The sequence below is a fragment of the Hyalella azteca genome, unplaced genomic scaffold (assembly GCF_000764305.2).
Source record: "Hyalella azteca isolate HAZT.00-mixed unplaced genomic scaffold, Hazt_2.0.2 contig9456, whole genome shotgun sequence".
In the NCBI taxonomy this organism is placed as follows: Eukaryota; Metazoa; Arthropoda; class Malacostraca; order Amphipoda; family Hyalellidae; genus Hyalella; species Hyalella azteca.
Window position 1 is genome coordinate 237,054 of NW_025939527.1, and position 23,498 is coordinate 260,551.

Here is a 23,498-nt window from a genome sequence, read left to right on the forward strand (position 1 = left end):
GTTGTGTTTTCAGGATCTGATAATAAAGCCAGTTCGCTACGCGCTGGAACATTACAGGCGTCTAAAGGACATGAACAAGCGGCCATCCGAAGTGCGCATCGAGCACTTAACTCTTGCCTCCAATCCTGAAGAGGACGAAATTGACGGGAAAGATACAAATTTTTCCATTACAAGCGAGTCTCCAAAGTGTCTGTCAAATTCATCGATAAACGAAACCCGTCGTTCGTCTCTAGCTAATCAAGTAGTGGAAAAAATAAGGGAGGATTATATTGGAAGCATGCGTTCCTCAATCGAATCGTCGAGATCGTCTTTACTCCAGCGAAGTTTGGATGCGTCTAGTCCAATAGCTGAAGACGTTTCCGGCTCACTGGAAGGCCTGACAGAAACAGAGGTCGACGTTATGGAAAGAACGTCCAGGTTCAAAATATCCACTGAGGCTCCACTGGTCGCGTCACAGAAAAGCAGTTTTGAAAGACGGCCGAGTTGGGACGGACGCCAAAATGGTGACAGGAAGAGCAGTTGTGATAGTGTGGATGGCAGGGCACGTAGAAGTGAATGTAGAGTCGGGGCTGAGGGTAGAGGTAGAGACACTCTGGGTATAGTTGGGCGTTTATACAGCAAAGAAGTTAGTGATGAAAATTCCGATTATCGTGCAGTATCTCTTAAAAATGCAAGTGCCAGTGAATTACATAAGTTATCTGCTAAGCGTGCGAGGACGAATACAATAACGTACAGCTTTGATGAAGGAAATAATTACAAGTTTGACTGCAAAGATATTATACCACTTTCCTCCTCACTTTCCGAACAAGAGGACTCGATCATTGCTAGGTTCAAGAAGCTGACTGGAGCAGGAAGAAAATCCTGCGTGGAAATTTCTAGCGACGAAGAGTCTGTGAAAAATTCCCTCCACTCCAACAACGGAATTAAAATCAAAGTCAAGCGAACTAGAAGCAAATCGGTTGCCGATCAACCCAACACAAATAGAACTTATTCCCTTGCCAAAAGTAAAATCAACTTTAGGTCAACCAGACCTCCATCCAGCGTGACTAAAGTTGATGTAGCTAAATTGATCGGCACAGGAACCAAGTTGCAGCCTCTGGTGTCATTGGCGAGAACAGCTAGAAGAGCGTCTCATTGCTCCTCTATCGTATATCAAGCGGGTAGTTCACCGCCCTCCGAAAATTGTAGCGCAACTGGAAGCGTATCTATAAGACCCGAGAAATCACCCAAAGATCGTAAGAAGTTCAGTGTTTCTATGGATATGCTACCTTCTCGCAATGATACGAAATTCGATCGCACCGGGGAGGCTGGGGAGCTGAACCCATCGGCGTCTTCGGAGGACAATCTCATCAAGACCCAGTCTCAGCCAGCCAGTCTTTCTTCGTCGCCAAAAGTTCACAAGAAGAAAAGTGAGGCCTCGCGTAATTTAATATTTTCATTGCTGAAAAGAACTCCCGCTGCCAAAGAAGAGCCAGACGAGCCCCGCCAAAACACGTTATGATGCTTGTTTTCGTGCGTCTCGGCCAGGAGAGCAAGTAATCCCGAGATCACGTCGAGAACAGCTCGGAATCGAGGCTGCACTTTAATTTAGTCTTGCCTAAATGTCATCAATTGTTATTACGTATTATAGCTTTAAGAAAAACTTTGAACACTTTCTAAATGATCTAAGTTCAAATAAAAAAATATGAACTATTCATGTGCCATAGAAGGAGTGTCTTAAGCAAAGGAGAACGACGGAACGATTTCATAATTATCTATGGTCGGACATGTTGGTGCCAGATTAATATTATAATGATGCACAGACTTACTTTAAAAATAATGTGTGCTGCAGATCGGAAATATTGGTGTACAAGAGCGGTAGGCATCGGTAAGATATTGCGGGTTCTAGAATTTATTTTCGGCCTTGAGGTGGAGCATGACAGAACTGGGGTACACTAGAATAGTCATCAATGAATCTATTTTATTACTATAACGTTTCCTAGAAGCCTATTTTCTGAATGAATAATATTTTGTATTTAAAAATATATCTTCGTATCTATGCTATTCCAACATGCTCGTAGCTTTTTCTAGTAAGTGAACTTTGTGAATGTTGCAGGAGTTTGGAGGGCATGACAAAGCATAGATATTTTTACTGGCTATAGTGTGAAGAATTTTATACTACGTATTAAAACATTAATTTGAATCAATTCCGAATTAAATCTAAAGTAAGTTTGAAATATTAATCCAGAAATACACGTTAGTTTCTATAACTAATTTAATTAGTAATGGTGATTATACCGTGAATATCCGAAATATCAAAAGTAAAAATGCGACATGATGAACCACATGAACTTTTATAAATTGGTAAGATACAAAGTTTTTGTTATTTTAAAATTCGACAGCTCAGGTTAAAGCCATCAAAAGAATAACACGCGAGTCAAGCCTTGGGCCGGCTTGAGCGAAATCTTCGAAGTAAAATGATTAATAATTATTTAAGTGAATGTTTGGGTGTATAAATAGTGAGTTAAAAGCTTTATTCGTGTCAGTGTTCATTGTAAGAATTATTACTTTATGTACAGAAGCATCTAATCGTCTCTACTCTGGGTTCTCTTGCAAAGATATTACGAAGATACGCATTATTTGGATAATCTGTTACTCTTACACAGCAGTGAGCTAAGCTACTTGCATCACTATATTAAACTCTGTTCATTTAGTATTATGTTCTTAGTAATTAACATCGGTCAACATTTATAGAGCCACGAAACCTAATAATCATTAAAATGCCTATCGGATTAATGTCCATCGACTCATTTTCTTTACGTCAGAGAACAAGAGAGAGAGAAGTCGCTTCAGGCTAAACAATTTTGATCAATGTAACTGGTGAAAATAATTGAAGATCACGAGTTAATATAAGAAATTGATTCCCCTCGATATATATATCCAAACTACAAATTTTCACGCCTATCAATGAAGAAATGAAACAACTTTCTCCCAAAAAATTTCTAGGTTATTTTCAATTTTGACAGATTATTTTAAGTAAAGTATGCTGTACGCTTCTGCAGAGCCCTCATTAGTCAATATCTGCAACTAAATCATAACAAAATCGAACTAAATAAAAGTAGGTAAAACTAATCTTGATAAGCGTTTATTTTCCGCTCTCTGGCACTGGAAATAAAAATTATTCGTTATTTTATCGAGCTTTGTCACTCATGACCGAAGTTATTATGAATACCAGCTTCGCTCCTCAAAACCATACAAATAAAAGGCCCTTATCATTTAAATTGGGCTTACTACACATATATAGGCAGAATTATAAGGCCCATAGTTTGTTAATTAATATAACTGCATGAATTTAATTTTTTATCGATGTTCTAGCTGGTCTAGACTTCTTAAGAGTTTTAACAGCGGTGCTAGAATTATTGTTATGTATAGATATTCTGAAGATATTCCTGATATTCTGGATGTGTGTGAAATAAAGAAATATTTAAGATACATGTGATAATGTATTCCCTGACACATATCTTAATAATGTAAACTATTATATAAAGGAAACAGATCACAATAATTAACAAATTTAGTTTCTATCCAGTTATACAAATTTCATTCCCGTATATTCATTTTAATTACTTGAATTTATCTTAATGCTTGGTAGGCATATCTAAGTTTTATTTTAATTATGTGATTTATTGCTTGAATTTAAAAATAAAATTCTTATGGGGGTTCCCGATTAAAAACATTATATAATCGAATAAGTGATAATTAAATTTTCAGGGACCATTTTTGGCCACTTGATCAAATCTTAACCTAAAGATTATGATACAATGTATAAAACATTCATTAAAATACAATACATATATCATGAATCTATAGTGTGGACTTTTTTACTGGAAAGGGATGAGGATTTGAACATGAAGAATGAATTTGAATCGAATTAATGTTTTTTTATTCATATCATAATGAAATGTAGTGTGCATTCACAAATGCTGGTATTATTTGCTGAATGCATACTTATTTTTATCAGTTGAATGACGTGGTTAAAGCAAATGCAATAGTCAAGATGATTTAGAGACATACTGTTGGATTTTCCGAATTTGTAGTTAATAAATTTATAAATGAAAGTAAAAGTTCGTATATTTATTTTGCGATACACAGCTATGAAAATATTTTTCCATCAATTTGAAATTCAGACTGCCGAAGTAGTATGATTTGTGTCATTTAAATCGACGTGAGTATGAAAAAAATTTCCTTTTAAAATTATTATTAACCTGACTGCATTGACAAACTTAAATAAATATATTTTAAAAGACAAGTATTTAAAAGAGAAGTATTTAAATATTTTTTTTTTAAATTCAAGTATTAGTTTACTCCCCAATGAAAATATTTGACTAAAATTAAAGGCATATGATCACTTATGATCAACATCGGTAGGTTAAGGAATGTTTTTGGTGTGGTTTGAAAATGTCGCATTTCATGCGAAGATTGTGGCTATTTTAACGTGACCATGAGATGGAATTTGTGTCTCTGTGTGTTGAACGTTTGCTTTTTCCGAATTAGATTCACTTAAGTGTCTTTTGAATATACATGTTAAGTGTCAGCGAATGAAGCGCGTTAATAAACACACTACGATGAGAAGATTTATAATTCCGGTTGGCGACCTCGTTTCTAGGACTTGCTGGTACGCTACAGTCTTATTGTTAACATGGATAATTAATAGCCGGCAAATTTTACGTTGGTTCCATTTTCAAAGGTTATTATATATATATTCACTCTAATTGATTTTTATCGAAAGTTATGAGGGTCTACACATACATAAGTTCTATGTTTTAAATGGAGATAAGTAAAACAACGTCAGCAGGTTTTTTGCTTTGATTTATCAATTTATCGCTAAAATTGTCGTCAGATTTTATTAGACTAGGGAGTTTTTTGTTGGGATTTCTAAGTTTTTTATCGAGATGATATCATTTGAAATAGGAATTTGTAGGTGCTTAGTAGACGATACACAAGAAAACGATGCAGTTGGTGACTTATATTCAACGTACGAGCCCATATCTTTCATGACAATTTCATCCTCTTTCTTCAATTTTGAAAATTGAAATTTTCAAAAAATTAATTTCTTCACCCTCTTCCTTCAATTGAGGGCTGTGCTATAGTTCTCGAAACTCATTAGCAATTGCCAACATGTCAGGCAGGCATTCACTAGCTACATATAGCAAACATTTGTTTTCACGGAAGGCAATATATATATATATATTTTTTTTTTTTTCGCGTATGCATTACACGCTGTTCTCGAATTATGATGTTTTCTTGGGCAATTTTTCCGCGAACTAACAATTAAGGAAAGAATATTTCATGTGCTAAAAAATGTTCAAGGCGAATGAAAATGATCTGTTTTCTCAGGGTTTAATTTTACCAGGCATTTTATAAATGAATTCAAAGAGACAGTAATGGCTGAGGTTCGAAAGGAAAACTTTGCTTTGTCACGGAGTTTGGATTTGGAGTAAAGAAGATTTCAGTTGATAAACCAAAATATTATGCGATGTACAGATAAGAAATGATGATGGCGATGCCTAACTGCCAGTAATATTTTGATTATGATCTCCTATGACCTGTACAGATTAGTACCGAATAAAGTGTCAAAATGTCTCGAAAGTTTTTTTAGCCTCCCATACTTTCTTTTTTCAATTTTCATACGTTGATTTTAGTCTATTTGTATACGATCATTCATGTACTGAATTTACATTGTTAACTTAGAAATTATGAATGAAAAAATGAAACCTCGAAGGGCTTATTGAAACTAATTAAAATAATTATCATTAACAAACGCTATAATGAGAAATATATAAAATAACGTTATCGGATATTATATCTCTTCTTATAACTGTAATACTTTGATATCTAATAATAAAATTAAATATACGTATGCAACTCGAGAAGACATTTAATTATAATTGTCAGACATTAATTCAATGGGACGAACCTCTCTCCGAAATATTAATTAATTAGGAACATATCGTGGCACAGAAATATAAGTTGGCTTGCTTTATAGTAAAATTTTATTAAACTAAAAATTGATTGATTAAGGCATAATCCTGACTTTCTTTCTGAAATGAAACAATAGTCAATCATTTTGGCATATCACCCATGTTTGTAAATTTCTCGTAAAAAAACTGTACCAAAAATTCTATCTCGTAATGTAGATTTATTATTTTACTCTATATATCATTTTCAGGATCGTGTTCATATCCTGGAACCATAAAAGAATGAACTCTTGTTCGATTGCTCTTTGTGAAGATAGTGCAATTTACTCCATGAAAGGAATCGAGTTCGTTTCTTCCAGGAAGATTGTACGTATATTTAAATGGAACACTTCAGTTATATATAAACTATTCTAATCCGTATAATTAAATCTGCCTCTTGATATCTATTTGTAGCCAAATTACATTACCATTTGAAAGACCAATGTTTTGCATACACGCGTTCACTATAATTTTTAACATAGAACACGGCATATAGATTATATCGCGGAAGTACAAATGGCTTAAGACTGAAAAGCTTGTAAACAAGTTTAATCGAAAATATTTACCTATAAAGGACAGGAAAAGTGTCTACCATATGATTAAATTCATTGAAAAAACTTTGTCAGAATGCCATGTAAAACTTAAAGTGATCGTGTGTTATATATATCGCAAATATTTAGCTTATAACAATATAGCTCTCAACGCACACTACCGATTTCTGAAACCAGTTCATATAATAATTTCACAAGACTATTTTTCATAGATATTGAAAAATTTTCCACATCAGAAGAATTTCAGCTCAGTTAGCTTTAAATTGATCACTTCTGTTCCCCAGCCCACATCAAGGTAGGAAGCTTTTTTCTTTGAGATTTTGCTCCGAGAGTTGGTCTGATTTATGGCTCGTGGAGCCCCCAGGTACAGACGTCCATTTATCGTCGGTGTGGCGGGCCTCAATGTTGCGGTCCAGAGGCTCAATTCTGAGGCAGCTTATCGAACAGATATTCGCCCAGACCAGGCCCCACGCGCTCCAAGTTGCTGATGTACTGACTTAGGGTGAAGATCTTGTCAACCTGGCAACCAGAAAATAACATCGTTGGAGCTTGTAACAAATTTCACACTGAATAAATAAGCAGATTCTAAATCAAATTAGATTATTATGGTATGATGGAGACGTGGTCAACTCGTTGCAATAATTACGTGAATGAAAAAAACAGCTGTTTTTAATTTCGTTCGTAATGTGGTTCCTTTTCAACAATATTAAACATTTTTTATAGGCACAGTGTATAGACATGTTTATAAAAATTAATTTGAGAAGTTTCAATCATTAATCACTTGCCCTTATTTCTAAAAATTTTCATTTTAAATTTAGACAAACGAAGCTCTTCGTTCATTACTTGCGCAAGATCATTTTGATTTGCACAACTAAACGATAAGACATTCACGACGAGAAACTAAAAACAAGTTCCAAGTAAATTCTGTAACTTCACGCTTGGTTCTCACCGGTCACTTTTATACAAATGGAATTGTGCGTTTGCAGTGAAGGGTGTGAGGTGTTAACCTTTTAAATGGTAATAGAATATGACGGCTGATCCAACGATCATTGGTAACTGACTCAGTCATGACGTCAACTAAATTAATCACTCGACTTCCTCAGACGAAATAAATAATTTCAAAACATTGTGTGAGCGTTGCTAGCGGTGCTCGAAAACTGCACTGCGCTAAAAGCTTTCTAAGTATAGAAAGACATTGACAGCTCGACGGATGCAGTCAAGATTGCCCGGGTTCTCTAAAAAAAGGAGTGAAGCTTTTTCCAAATAGTGTCTTTTCCCAAGTAGCGCCATGTTCCAAATAACGCCTTTTTAGCTCATTTTCTAATTTATGGAAAAAATGCACTTTTGTGCTCGCCATGTCCGTCTGTCTGTCTGTCCGTCCGTCTGTCCGTGACCTCAAGTTTTCGTCGACGAGAAAATGCGCTCTCTGTCACTCACTGCAGTGAGTACTGAGTTATATTTTTTTCCTTTGTGCTCCCTTTGGAACCCTTTTGTCATCCCTTCGGAGCAGGAACGGCCATGTCCGCTACCTGCTCGTGCCGTAAGTAAGGAAGTGTGTCACTATTTGGACAATATGATCCTTAGATTTTTTGAGTGATAACAGAGTTTTGACTCACTTGCGGACCAAGGTATGTCGTCTGGATGAAGCTGAGGGCATGGAAATCATCGTGGTGCTTTGCTGCCTTATACACCTCCAACAAGGCCTGCAAGTACACGCGCGTCTCGTCAAAACTTTAATACTCAGGACTTTAATCTTGACTGATTGAACCGTCTTTATATTTTATGGTATAAAAAGTTAATTACCTTTTTCACTTTTATACATTTTAGTCTTCAAACTTTTTTTCATGAATTTAGCAGCTCGTTTAATTGCAAGAATTAGTTCCATCACTTCCATGACAATTTTATGTTTCCATCAACGTTGTTTCAAATCCTGTGTCAATTTACATGAATGTGTTGAGGATGAAATTTATGGCAATATGGCTGAGTGAGGTAAGTTTTGACTGTGCACTCAGAAAACGAATGGCTTATATTATTCAAATAGTGACACACATTATACGCGTAGAACTTACAAAGTATTTCAGCTGGCTAAATGAGTTGGAATGACCAATATGTTGGCAAAAAGTAAGTCATTATTTGGAAAAGTCTCACTTGATTTTCTGAGTGTGATACGGGATCATTATAGAGCCTAAAATATTGCCATTGTCGTATGTTCAATTGTCTGGTACGAATGGGTACTTTGTGGTTTGTCTGGTACGAATAGGTACTTGGTAGTGGGTACTTGGAAGTGAGTAATTGGTAGTGGGCACTTGTTAGAGGGTTCTTGGTATTGGATACTTGGTAGATAATTAGAAATGATTTTTCCGTAATTAATAGATACATGGCTGTGAGTATGATATTTTCACAACGACAAATTTGTACAAATGTCCAAAAAAATCTCACTTAAGTTTATTTTTAAAACTATAGACTGATATTTTCATCAAATTCAAAACAACTTGGCTTTTTCTTCACTTATTCTTCATTTTTCTTGTTCCTCTACTATTTTTCTCACCTGATTAACGCTTTTCTCCATCTCGAGGGCTTGGCTCATAGCTTCCAAGCCTGAGCCCCAGTCTGATAAGGCCGGGGCCGTGACGGGGCTGAGGTGGACGGTGCCGCCCCTTAAGTTCTGGTAAGTCATGAGCGACTCAGACTTCTCCCTCTGGTCCTTGGCGAGCTGGTGGAAGAACTTCGTGAAGCCGGGCAATGCCACGTCACAGCGACCGAAGTGCTGAGCCTGGTCACAAGAAAGTTCTAGAAATTAAAATCCTAAATTGTGTGATTAATAACATAAAATCCGTAAGTAATACCTTATATAAAATAACCAATAATAAAAACATATTATTCTAAATAGTAGCATCATTTATTTGATTGTTTCATTACATTGAGACTGACAGCTATAAGTGGCGCAGAACTCTCATAGTTTTGTCTCATAGGGTCGTGGATGGTTAAATTAATACTCGTGGTAGAGCCTCGTCATCGCAACGTCTGTTCTGTGCACAATACACACGCATACAAATTAAAGCGAGTGTTGCTGACGAGCCTGTCTCGTAAGATCTTCATGTTGGCCACAAATTACTTTGATCGCGACAGCCTGACCAATGCAGAATAACACCAACGTTCTGTGTACGTCACTGAGCTTATATGTTATGCAATTTAACTGCAAACAAGCGGCAACGTAGTCACATGAAGAGAATTATAAGGTTAAGGTATGATGTTCGTATCTTTAATATAAAATTTTAAGGCTCACATCGCTTTTGAAAGAAATCGGTGTGCACTGCTTGGTTAGAAGTTCAATGTTCGATTATTTCTGCAAATATCGGGGAAGGGATAATAACATTTAAACTTAATATAATTTTTTAGAATTCTCTCAGTTTGACTCGTTGTGAAAAAAAACAAAATTAGAAATAAGAAGACCATTTCACAGAAAAAGGTGCAATGTTGTGACCGACTTCAAGATCTTCTTGCAGCCGCGACTCTCTCCGCTCCACATGACGTAATGGAATACAGGGACTCGTCGTCATAAAAAAAGCCATGAAATTGTTAGGCGCGTAAATAGCCTCGAGTTGTGATGTTTTCTGTCTGTAGGACGCTTGCTGGGGCTCCTTACCTGAACCTGAGCTGGCCTGCAGCCTCGATGAATTATTCAAATGCATCTTGCAGCGGCAAGTCATAACAACTGTGCTGAAGTTCATCAATAAAAACTCATCCTGAAGCTGAAAGTTTTAAGACCAGCACCAAAGTCCATCAAAAAGTTAACGAATGAAATCATTGCCTGAAAATGTACGAGATTGCTTGCATAATGATTTTATATAATTTTAAATTCAGCATTGAAAAAGTCTACGTAATTTCAATCATTTAATTAAACTTGACGAAAAATCACTGACAAAAATGGTTTATTCACTTCATATTCATATAGGATTGTAGTTTTATTATCTGCAAAAATCACCACCCATCAACCAATACGTGCACCAATTTCACGCATAAGCGTGATTTTAACAAGACCTTTCAGCCTTTAGTTCCGCGAGAAACATTATGATGCTCGAGACCGTTTTGTGATCGTAGAAATATAACGCTTTGCCGCGTAGTGTATTAAGCAAGTCTGAAATTTACGTTTTAATAATCTTGGCGCTGAGCGGACAACCGGCAAGCGAGTCTCGACACGTTAAAGCTCCTCACGAGTCAACAAGGCGCGTATGACTGCAGTAAATAAATTTAAGGCTCACTAGGTTTGACGAGGTAGTAACCTGTCGCCTCACAAGCACAGCCGCCCTTCTTGGGAATACTTTGTTCCATTTTTAGCGCATTTTCTCATTTATGGAAAAAAATGCACTATTGTGCTCGCCATGTCCGTCCGTCCGTCTGTCTGTTTTTCCGCCTATCCGTCCGTCTGTCCGTGACCTCAAGTTTTCGTCGACGAGAAAATGCGCTCTCTGTCACTCACTGCAGTGAGTACTGAGTTATATTTTTGTACACAATCTCTGGTAACGTGTTGCAATCCGGCAAATATTTGTGTTGAAGTTATTAGAAAATTACAAGCTATTTAATTCGGTTGTACTTCTTTTGAATCCAGCGGTCGTACTTGGCAATGTCTATGCCTCAAATGTAAATAACTACTATTTTTAAAAGATTGACGAATCTTAAAAAAATCGAAATTTAGTAATTGTCTCCATGCGAATGTAGGCAAAGGAAAGATTAAATAATGAAATATTTCTATATTAGAAAGAAAGTTAATGCTAGATTCACAATCATTGCAAAATATTTAAGACTAATATTTCTGAAGTGACGATGTTCTCATTTTTAGTGCAATTTTTATTTGTAATACCTACTGTACACACAGTTTAAAATTAATAAATATTAAATATTATAATTTCAAAAATTGTTTTAGAATGGATATAGTATTATTCACCGTTATTTATGAGATGATCAATGGTCATCGTGATTACTGATAGTTTACGGATCTTTATATATGAAAATGTGTTAGGGTTATTTTATGTCCCACTCGTGACTATATTAAAAAAATGGCATGCGTCCGCGCGCTGCACTCGCCATGCTACTAAACCAGGCTGCTACAAGCATGACCGGCGAGCATGAGAATAGGTACAAACGTACAATACGTCAGCATGCACGCAGCACTCACCATGCTGCTGTAGACATGACCGGCGTGCATGACAATAGTCAATAGGTACAATACGTCAGCATGCACGCCGCACTCACCATGTTGCTGTAGACATAACCGGCATGCATGACAATAGGTACAACGTCAGCATGCACGCAGCACTCACCATGCTGCTGTAGACATAACCGGCGTGCATGAAGAGATTGATTTGCCGGTTGATGGCTTGCTCAGTGCGCTCATGGTAGTTGTGGCGGCAGCGCGATATAGGCATGATGGTATTGGAGTGGCCGTTGTGGCCATTGCCGTGACCATTGTGGCCGTTTGAGTGGCCTTTGTTTCCGTTAAGGTGGCCGTTATGCCCATTCGAAGAACGGCCACCGTGACTGTGTTCATGGCCAATAAACGTAGTTGGGTCTTCTAGGCGTCGAGTTCTGAAATTGATTAATTATAATCATAAGTATTCTGAATTCCTGGAAATTCAATGATTTTTGTGAGAAAACTTACCTTCAGAGTCGTCACGCCTAAAGAAAAATTGCGTAAAGAATACCAAGAACGTAGAGTTATATGCAAGGTACGGTAGCAACCATAAGAAAAAATTTATAACAGACAAACGCGTGAAATTTCCATGAAAATAATATAGTGAACTGTAATTCAATTCCAGTCAGTGAAATTTGTGACTGAAAGACTTCCTATTATGGATTTTAATATTTTAAATGTTTTTCCGTCTATTATGCAAAATCGAGTTTCTAAAGTTCAGTTTTTTTCTGATGAGGCGGTGCTATATAAGTGCAACTGGGCGTTTAATTGAACACGTTCTAATTAACATATGAACATTAAAAACGTTTCCTAATAATTACTTCAAAAGGGTTGCCAGCTGAGTCATTTAATAGAGCGACCGAAATGTCCACATATTCGCAAGCTAGCTGACAAGACTCGTCGTAAATACACGAGCTGCTAAGACAGACCATAAGCTCAATGTGAAGCTTTTACAACAACAACATCTGCGAAAAAATGAGACTGTGGTTGGCCTCCCTTTATATGTGATGCACAAAAAATAGAACAAAGTAGGATTAGCTTTAGATTTGGTCGAGTCTTATGCAGTTCAGCCGTGTATTATCGCTGACTCAATGAGACGCCAGAGATAATTGGAGTTTTAATTCGGTGTTTGTTTATGAATGACATAGCCACAGCTTTCACGAGTCTCGTATGACACTTTCACATTAGGATTCGTTCGTCTAATCGCTCAGTCATTGGATAATGCGTTTATCTTATATAAGTGTCATTGATAAGCCAAACCGGTTAATCCTTAGCAACACTGACTGCTTTATATCGTACTGTGAACCTTTCGTTGTTATAATTATTTATTCAGTTTGCGTATGAGACCAATGGTAATTATTTTGCAACACCCGTTGGCCGGTGCTGGTCGTCTTGTTAGCGGACTGTTAGTCCCTATATGGTTCAATCCGTCATCCGATTATTATACATGTTACCGTATTACCGTTTAGATCTGCGTTGATAGTTTAAAAATAGTTTAAAAACCAACTCGAGCTGTGTTACAAACGTAATATCTCTATTTTACGATAGATATGAATAATTTGTACTCGTTTGCTTACCAAACTTTAATATTGAGGAAAAAATAGATATTCGACATCGCAAATATAGCAAACATCGTCGTAAGTTATGATATTTTGCCATCTGTAGGGAACGGCAGATCAAATTTACGATAAGAGGTTTCGAGCTTAATTGTGCTTTATCGTTGCTTGTGCGACCAACGCTGGCTAATCAATTGCTTTGATCTCTAGCGTCTTCTTTGTTGGGCCATTAGATCAGATCTGCTGATTGCAGTCAAACTCAAGATAATAACTCGATTGTTAAGATCAGTTCCAATCAATGGGAAATTTGGTTCGACTTCATTTTAATCAGTTTTGATAACCAAAGATCGAATGGGCACAGCTGTGGAGATCGGAAACACCAATAAATGTCAAATAAAAGTCTCTCTTGTTCGGCAAATTTCTACTGATTATGTTTTCATAATAGTAAATCGGAAAAGTTGACGTATTTATGTTTGTTTTTAATCACCTGAACAGAATCGCACCGTTCAAATTTGAACGCACTAATTAGTGATGATACTAATTTGGCGTTTGCTTCTTAGAATCGATAAGATTTCTGTCTCACGTAAATTTCCTGTAGCCTCAAATTCATGATAAAATCTTACGTGAGATACGCTCCATGCAGCCATGTGCTGCTCGCTAATGCATGGCTTTGGGATTTGATAACAAAATAAGCAAAAGTTACTTTCTAAGGTAGGTATTATTGCAGATTAACTACATCCAAAAAAAAGGGTGTTTTTTTTTTAATTATATGTTTTTTGGGGTGTAGATTACGAATCTGAAATCCATTTTTGGCGGTCGGCATCGGAAAACCGATTTTTTTCCGACCCAAAAATCGCGCTAAAAATGCCTAAAATCTGCGAAATCGGCGAAAAATCGGACGAAAATGTTACCCGTTGCAGTGCAACGGGTAACATTTTCGTCTTCTTTGTCCATAAATCTGGAGATACATTGCCACATCGAGAGATCACAACCTAACGCCAACTCGCAGGTTGGGTTGGTTCGCCCAGGTTCCTTTTAGATCAAAATGCTATCTAAAAAAAGGAACTTGGCTGACTTAACCCAACCTAAGAGCTTTTTGTAAAATTTCGATGAACAATCCGACCCTTTATATAAAGGTGAGTGGGTAACGTAAGTTACGTAACCCCCATGTTAGTAAATAAAGGTGAGTGGGTAACGTAAGTTACGTAACCCCCATGTTAGTAAGTCGCGAAAAAAATCGGTTTTCCGATGCCGACCGCCAAAAATGGATGACAGATTCGTAATCTACACCCCAAAAAACATATAATTAAAAAAAAACACCCTTTTTTTTGGATGTAGTTAATCTGCAATAATACTAAGGTAAAATTTGCTACAATAATTCATTTTTTCAGGTAGTGAGTGATAATAATTTTTTTTTATTTTGAAATTGTCTAATGTGTAATGTTTAACCCAGTGGTTAAAGTTCAGAGTACCAAGATTAGCGCAGAGAGGCGCGGGTTCGATCCCAGCTCTGTGCGCCAGATTCTGGTCAGAATCGGCGAGGAGGCCGGGCGGTTAAGCACAGCAGAATTGTAGCAGTGAGTTGCGAGTTCGAGACCGCAAAATGCCGTAAATGTTCTGCGATGTTAAGAATCGGCGACAGGCCTACGGCCTAATAAACACTGATACCGCTGTTATTTATTATTATTTAAGTTTCAAATTAAAGAAATTAATTAAAAAATATAACTCAGTACTCACTGCAGTAAGTGACAGAGAGCGCATTTTCTCGTCGACGAAAACTTGAGGTCACGGACGGACGGACAGACAGACAGACAGACGGACATGGCGAGCACAATAGTGCATTTTTTCCATAAGTGAGAAAATGCGCTAAAAACAGTTCGACAAATGATTATTTATTGTTATTACTTCTGGGAAATTTTTGGAGACGAGCACAACCTATACGAAATTGGCGATATTGAACAGATGGAAATGTTCCCGGCTCTTTACAGTATTTATGGGGACCTGTAACCCAAACCCTTCATCTTATACCGTCTCGCATGGAGTTTCGCGCACCGAATTCTTGGCATTCGAATTCATTGCATACGGCCACACATTCCGGTAACTCAACATAATATGTTTACAGGAAGTGGCAGGCGGGTTATTGAAGATTCCATCTGAGACAAGCACAGAGCAATTCATCTTGCATTTACTGGACCGGAATTCTGGATGAAGATGATGGTTGATGGCTGAATCACCCATGAGCAAACGCCTGATCTGAGGCCGCAATGCACATCGCTTGCGACAATTGGTCGTCAAAGATAGCGCGAGTAAACGTAATTTGTCTGCCAAACTAAAATAAGAGAAAATTTAAATAAAATGAATCAGATACGTAAAAGATTGTAGCAGTGGCATATCTTAATAAATTTCTCAAAAGTAAAGTTTAAAGTTTCTCCCACATGATGTGGGAGAACGAACTTTCTTTTTCGTAACTTCCATGCATTAATGATTTCCAAGTTCGACTATGCATAAAATATATTTGTAGATGCCATGTTTCACATGAATAATATATACATTTTGTGGGAAAAATTTTTTGATTTGCTGTATTTCTATATTTAGAATGTTTAATACATAACTATTATACCATACCATACCATATTGGTTTCGCTCAACGGATTTTTTTTGCAGTTACATTGACATGAGGGTTTGGGAACTGAACTGAACTGAGTATTAACTGAAGCTTGATTCGTTTTCTTGACTGCCTTTTCGTAATTAAATTTGTAAATCTAGAAAATTACAAACATTCAGACGATAAGGCACAATTATAAAATCTCAATGTATTTTTCATCATATTACTTTCGTGGTAGTCCATCTTCCTTTTGCGGGTATTTGAAAAGACTTGATATAACAGTCACAGCACACTGTCAACTCAGCGCCTTTTTCTCGATCAATGCCTTACAAGCTACCTGTAAAAAGATCAGTTCGCAATCTTTTCCTGAGGACCCAACGCCATCATTGATCACACTACCACACAGATTGTTATAACCCCATTCAAGTTCCGTCTGAAAATGACCAATGCGCCGAACGTCATATATATAGATTTCCATGAAATTTGAGTCGTAACTTATTTCACCATCAATAATAAAGAAGAATGGGAATCGGATTTGCGGCATTTTCTAGTATTGACTGAAGTCCCTTATTGCATGCACCTCTCAATGAACAATCAATTATGTCACTTTAATATTCTCACCGATTTTCGAAAAGCACCTACATCAAGGCCTCATCGTAACATAATTAAGGTTTTTACGTCTGTTCCCACATAGTGCAATAAAATTCAACCAATTAATTATTTGCCTATAAAAATATTTGCCATATCCTGCACGATTTAGTGCAGTTCAAGGATAACAGAAATAGCAAACTTGTAATAATGTGAATAGTCTGTTGAGTAGTTTTGCGTTGAAATTGTAGCGGATGAACGATCGATTTAAGAAAAATAAATCTACTCAAACATGCAATAAATGTACGAATTTATCATTGTTTTCTCAATAAAAAGTATATTGCATTTTCTTTCGTCCTGTGTTTCTATTAAATAGTGATTTGAGTGAAGTCCGTGAAAATATAATTTATTTATTGCTATTTCGAATAAGAATAGTTTATAGATAGTGATTAAATTTAATTCCGAATAAATTAAATTTTACAAGCTGCAATTATCAAATAGATAATTAATAAAAGGTTTCTAGCCATGAGCTCTTGAACCAATTGCAGTGAAAGGCTTTACGTTGATTTGAAATAGAATATTTCACAGATTTGATGCCTGTCTTGCAAGTGTTTCGTCACGGTTTTCAGGACGCTGTAACGTTGAGCAAATTATTATTCTATCGTTACTCGCCGGTTTTCCACATGTTTTATTACAACTTTTTTCACTGAGAGATGAGATGGGCGCCATGATATTTTTGATTTTCTAGATTTGTGATCTAGAAAATCAAAACTAAACTTCTCGGTTACAATTGGATAGTGAATTTCAAACAACACGTAGAAAAACGGCTTTAGATTGCTGGCACTAATTATGAACTTGTTCAATGAAGTAAATGCGTGCTCTCGCTTTGACTTGAAATGTTAACAACGCAACCCAAAATAAATAAGCAACATTCGAGCTCGTTAACGAACGCTCATCAATCGCCTGCTTCCCTTATCTATCGAAAAGGCAGAACTCTTATTAGGCTCTCACTGAGTGATGTGATGCAGGTCGTGCTCCTCTGGGAGTCTCCACCTCAAAGATGCAGCAAAAACATCAGTTCTGCAAATGGTGACTGCATAAAAGATGGCCTGCGAGGTGATATATACACGAGGCGGGTGAAGATCAACTGTTGCGGTCTCTATGGTTTCTCTTTAACATGGCTGCATCGACTTGTTTTGATCTCTTAAATACACGGACATTTAAACATAATTGTTTTGTTAACAAACTTTGGAACTTTCTGATAGAAAATTTGAGTATAATTTCAGGAAAATTTTCCATGCTTGGAAAGTAATATTGCATAATTTGTATTGATTGAAAAATATTAATTGTTATCAAAATATCATATGATAATCAATTTTGATATTCTTCAAAAAAGTCATTTCATAATATTTTTATTTCATTTCTGCAGGCTTCAAATCAATCAAGCAGTCAATAATATCCTTCTTGAATCAATATTTTTTGCAGACATCTTATTCACATCATCAGCTTGTTTCTCTAAGTCACCACTACGCACTTTCCTCAAAGCAATAAGAATTGAAACCAAACGTACGGCTCTGCGCAATCAATATAAATATCATGTGCACAGAGGGCTCAGGCAGAGCGTCCTGCTTCGAATAAACAAACGAGAAAATATATTTCTATTATTTTCCTCCAATATTAATGTCGGATGCCAATTAATTAATTACGCTGCTAATCACTCGCATAAATTCTATCGAGTTAAAAACATAACATATATAATGTCAATGACTTCCTAGAAACCTGGTCGACTTAGTCCCGTATCCTGGTTATTAAAGGAGCAGTTGAATATAATTGTGTGCAGTCATAAGCTGTAAAGTTTATTCCTTCTTGTAACCAGACCTGTCGAGGGAACTAATTCGCTGCGTCTCGTCACTCATATTCCTACGCGGCTAGTTCGGCCTAGATGAAGACTAGATGATCTTTGGACTTTTATGGTCATGGGTTGTAATAGAGAACTATTTACGTTCCTTGTTTGTAACAAATAACCTTATTATGGTCATAAATGATAATATATTTAATTTAGGAACTGAAGATCAAACGATTGCCGGAGCGGAGAGACTTTGATTTAAATAAACGTTTTTTTTCAAAGATAATTTATTGATATTGCGAACAAAATATACATTATTACAACAATGCACTTATGGATATAACTTTTTTCAGCTCTGCTCCGCCCTGCAAAGATCATCTGAGATCGAGCAGATTTTTTAAACGGCGCACTTTCTTACGAAACTTAATAACCCGGAGAACTGCGTTTTATTTTGCTGCTTAAATTACTCTGTATGACCTGCACTAGTGTTCAGTATTGCATAAAGTTTTAGGCTTTATTGTATACACAAATAAGTTATTTGGCTGGGTGTATTCATTATCTTTGGATAATCCGGCAATTATGTTTCGACATTGATGAGCAGAAATTAATTGGAAACTAAATTTTCGACTAAAAAAAGTTTTCCGCTCGACAACGTTAGACGGTTAATTAGGAAAGTGCCTACCCTGCAACAGAAAGCAGCCGAAAAATAACTTTAGTTTAAATTGGCTTAAAATCGATATATCAATCGAATATACATTGTAAAGTTTTCTTCCGTGTACATGTTATATACAGTCAATGTTATTGCTTCTCTCGACGCACAATTTCAAGTTCCGGCTTTGGCATTTTCAACCTGAAAACATTTTTATGGGTATTTTGTGTTATACTCGGGGCTTTCAGTTTCATTTCTAATTTAGCTTCAGGTTCCAAAACTACATAGCTAACTCAGCTACAAATACTTTGTTTTCTACTCGGTTTTGGTCTCAGTTTTGACCGTGTGCAACTGTGCATGTATGCTGTAACTCAAAATACTCTGCTGTAACTACACATACTCTGTCTGTTATTCAGTTTTAAGTTTCAGTTTTAACCTGGCGTTGCTGTAATTCATCTACAAATGCTCTGTTTTATTCAGTTTTAAGTTTCAGTTTTAAAAGGGTGTTGCTGTAACTCAGATACAAATACTCTGTGTTTTACTTAGTATCATGTTTCAGTTTTAAACGGGTATTGTTGTAACTCAGATATAAATACTCTGTGTTTAACTCAGTTTTATGTTTCAGTTTTAAACGGATGTTGCTGTAACTCAGATAAAAATATTCTGTATTTTATTCAGTTGTAAGTTTCAGTTTTAAAAGGGTGTTACTGTAACTCAGATACAAAGATTCTGTGTTTTACTCAGTTTTATGTTTCAGTTTTAAAAGTGTGTTGCTGTAACTCAGATACAAATACTCTGTGTTTTACTCAGTTTTATGTTTCAGTTTTAAAAGGGTGTTGCTGTAACTCAGATATAAATACTCAGTATGAGCACATGTCAGGCCAGACATTCGTATTAAGTTTGTTCTACAGAGGGGTTAATAAATCTTAGAGTCGTGCCTGCCTCAAGACAGTTCTTCTGAGCAGTCGTCAACAAGGACGTCGCACATGATATCTGAAGCGAATTTCCGTGGAAATATTGCGTGTGTTAATAATATACTGCCGGTGACCCATGCGAGTAAGCTTTGATAGTGGTGAGCAATGAATAATAAACTCTATATTAATGCATCGAAGTACTAGAGCTGTTAGTTTAAGGTATTGAATCATTCCCTGTAGATTCATATATATTATTAAAACAGTCTGAAGTCGTAAAATTTTCATATGTATTATTAAAACAGTCTGAAGTCGTAAAATTTTTTGAGAAAGTTGAACTGTGAGGGGAAAACGATTCAAGATAATCTTGAAGATAAAGAGCAGTGCTAAAAATCTCCACTTCATCGTACAGATAACCCATTATAATAACTTGTCTACAAATTTAATTAAGTAATTTGGTCACGGTATATAGATTTGAAATCTTGATCACTAATGAACATTTTCTAAATGGGCTATTCTTTAAAATTGAAATCCGACATAATTGTCAGCGTTCGTTCAAGGGAACAACAGCTTATGCTTGGCTTTCATTACTTTTTAAAATCTCAGATGCCTCTTCAGCGTTTGTTGCAAGCGTTCAATTATAGAAAGCGAGCTACAAATACGAGCTCATAAACCTAGTTCCTGAGGTATATACGCGCTTTTTATACGATACTTTGATCTTCTTCAGCTTCTTGTTCATGGCAGGGACAATATTCTTGTACATTATATGCCGTGACCGAGCACTTGAAGATCAGTGCTCTCGTATTTAAGATTATCTGGCAAGCTCGCTGCAGCGTTGGTCGATTTTAAAAAGCTTTCGTAGTGATGCAAATATATTTATTACTCCTGACTAGAAAGCAACATGATATTTGCGAGTGTTCACTTCGGAATTTGGTTTTCATCTTGATTGTTTTGAAATATTCTATAAAACAGGAAGTAAATCTCATGGATTGGACCTATGAATTTATTGTATTAAACTATAAAATTTGCCTGGATTTATATAAATGAAACAACTTGAATACGAAATTTCCGAAAAAAAATTACCCATGAATATTTTATTTTTCCCAGCAACTGCATGCAAATGATTCTTTTCGGAACATAATGCCTGATCAAAAATAAATTTGAGGGGGAAAAACCTTTGCTCCTGTAGTGCAGTGAGAGCATCAGTCTCGTGATCACACCCGATCAGTTACACAAGAATTGAACATTATGCATGTGATGACAAGCGACAAGTGCAACGCATGTTTCTGAACTCTTTCGCTTGTGAAGCCAATTGCAATGAGGTGCCCCGGCTGACTGATCACCGCAAAAACTCTTCAACTCGGCTCATCTAGTTACATGTCCGCTTCACTGTTTGCTTTATTAAATGGAATTATTTATTTCTTGAAAAGACCCCTCTCTTCTATGATCTACTTTCATAAATGTAGTTTAGGTTTTGCACATAATTTAAATCCGTCTCCATTTTTTAGCGTTGTTTTGAACTTAAAACAGACGATATCATTCAAGTTTTTTCTTCTTCTGTTATGTTTTATATTTTTATTTGATGGATGTGAATTTCATTGACTATAACCGCCTCTTTGCCTCAAATGGTAATAAGCGCTGAATTATTACCATCACAAATTGATTGATCAGTCAGCTTTGTCAGAGCCAAATGTTACATTGGAGTTCAGTAACCTCGACACAGAGACCAGAGTACAATCGAGGGACATTGCACATTTTATGTTCATCGTATAATAAGCTGCCATGTGTCATTCAAAATGAACGGCTCCATTGAGAGTTGATTCTCTTCTGTGTGACAGGAACAAGGCTAGCCTCGTATATGTTCGAAGAAATGGGTGTATGAATGAATTATTGTAAGTTACTTACTCTTGAGCTTTGCCTCCACACGAAATTATGGCTGCCAAAATCAGTACAGTTACTGGAAGAAAACTTTTGATCGAAGCCATCGCGAACGGCACAGACAAATTCAAGGATCAAGTTCGGTTCGATCAAATTTCGAGTTGATCTTTACACGATGCGATAAATTCTTCTTTCCTTAAATTGTATATTCCGAAAAGAGAAATTGCTGTATAAAAATAAAATAACTAAAGTATATTGTTCAACACTTACAAAAATGTTCTCTCACGTAAACAATCATGAAAAATTTGTGAGGAGTCTATTCGTTCCCCAACTCTTGTAAATAAAGTTCAGTTACAATGAAATATTTAGAAACAATTTGATCAGATGCGCAGTGAGGAATTCACGAGAGACGTCGACGCAAAGCTGCTCAGACTGCCTCCTCAGTCGCACTCATCGCGTCTCGCTCGGTTGCCCGCCGCTTTATAGAAGCGGCCTGCGAGAGGGCACTAGAGGCGGCCAGCGGCCACATGCGGCCATCCACGACATTCAGGGCCAAAAATGGCACCATCATTAGTACTGTTTCAAGTGAATGTGAATTGTAAAATTATTAAAACCAATAAAGTTTTGGAGCATGTATTAATTAATTATCTGTCATTTGTTCTACAGAGGGGCTAATAAATCTTCGAGTCGTGCCTGCCTCAAGACAGTTCTTCTGAGCAGTCGTCAACAAGGACGTCGCACATAATATCTGAAGCGAATTTCCGTGGAAATATTGCGTGTGTTAATGCGGGTGACCAGTCTGAAGTCGTAAAATTTTGTTCTACAGATGGGCTAATAAATCTAGTTATCTGTCCGATGAAGAGGAGACTTTTAGCATTGCTCTATAGCTTCAAGATTATCTCGAATCGTTTTCCCCTCACAGTTCAACTTTCTTCTTCTCCTTCAACGCCTTCAAAAACAGACTAGACGAAGCTATGCAGGAGCATATGTTCAGTCTTAAAATGCCTAGCAAATTACGGATCAGGCAATAAGTCCAGCAGCTATCTCAATCAATCGTCAGCTATGGAAAGATCGGGTTCCAAAGGCCGGATCCCTTGTGAATCAAGTCACGAAAAGTTCAAGAATCGGCAACAGGCCATGGGCCTATTTCTTCAGTGCCGACACTTCTATTCCATTCTATTCTATTACCTAACGGTACATAATTAGCCAAGTATCACTATATTAACAAACGAGTTTAAGTTGAACCACGGCCTCTTGCTTTGACATTTTTACTCAACTTCGAATTTTTCCAGTTATATGAAAACATGCGATTTATAATGCATTTATAATATAAATACCTGGCTTCGTAAAAAACATTGAGTATGATATAATAACTATTGTTTGATTAAAACCATCATCCCTGATCGCAGTTGGTAAGAAAGAGAGTATTATGGCAGCTTTATCAAGAACGTACCGTTCTTCAACACATATAATTAATTGGGCTCCAATAAGCGCTTTAAACAAAATAGCGATTAGAAAGAGAGAGAGTGAGACGATTAAACGTATGTTGCAATTAACAAGCTGCCAGACGCCGCACGGTGCTAAACTGGAGTCATACATGCACTGATGTCTGTTACATGGCGGATATCTTGGTAATTAGCTGGCACCGAATACTGAAGACGATAAGAGCTTGTTAGTGGTGTTGAAGCACTTCAGAGCAGGGCTGGGTGGCCACAGTTGTCTCATTA

The 23,498-nt window shown here is 36.6% G+C and overlaps 2 protein-coding genes across 3 annotated transcripts in view; one reads left to right on the forward strand and one right to left on the reverse strand.

Moving 5' to 3' along the window:
* The window catches only part of LOC108681938 (high affinity cGMP-specific 3',5'-cyclic phosphodiesterase 9A-like), a 75,762-nt gene extending 72,139 nt beyond the window's left edge, over window positions 1–3,623 (forward strand). Inside the window, 1 exon segment of the mRNA XM_047882029.1 lies at window positions 14–3,623. Within this exon segment, the coding sequence (XP_047737985.1) occupies window positions 14–1,501 (1,488 nt within the window). The 3' untranslated portion in view covers window positions 1,502–3,623.
* A 2,276-nt stretch (window positions 3,624–5,899) lies between these two features.
* Window positions 5,900–22,212, reverse strand: LOC108681947 (soma ferritin). 2 transcript variants are annotated; one of them, XM_018171033.2, is made up of 5 exons: window positions 21,799–22,212; window positions 11,869–12,133; window positions 9,096–9,320; window positions 8,164–8,250; window positions 5,900–7,066 (listed from the first exon to the last, which is right to left on the reverse strand). In XM_018171033.2, the coding sequence occupies exons 1-5, from the start codon at window positions 21,876–21,878 to the stop codon at window positions 6,968–6,970; spliced, it is 756 nt and encodes a 251-aa protein (XP_018026522.1). In that variant the 5' UTR covers window positions 21,879–22,212; the 3' UTR covers window positions 5,900–6,967. The 2 variants fall into 2 exon arrangements, with proteins under 2 accessions (XP_018026522.1, XP_018026523.1); XM_018171034.2 differs by lacking the exon at window positions 8,164–8,250.
* Window positions 22,213–23,498: the final 1,286 nt, after the last annotated feature.

Excerpts from the sequence above, each read along its gene's own strand:
- LOC108681947 (XM_018171033.2), bottom strand. The coding sequence starts at position 21,878 with ATGGCTTCGATCAAAAGTTTTCTTCCAGTAACTGTACTGATTTTGGCA. Across the intron at positions 9,321-11,868 it reads GTTATGTCTACAGCAGCATG|GCTCAGCACTTCGGTCGCTG; the intron begins GTGAGTGCTGCG and ends TCTTGTGACCAG. Across the intron at positions 7,067-8,163 it reads CGACATACCTTGGTCCGCAA|GTTGACAAGATCTTCACCCT; the intron begins GTGAGTCAAAAC and ends TCTGGTTGCCAG.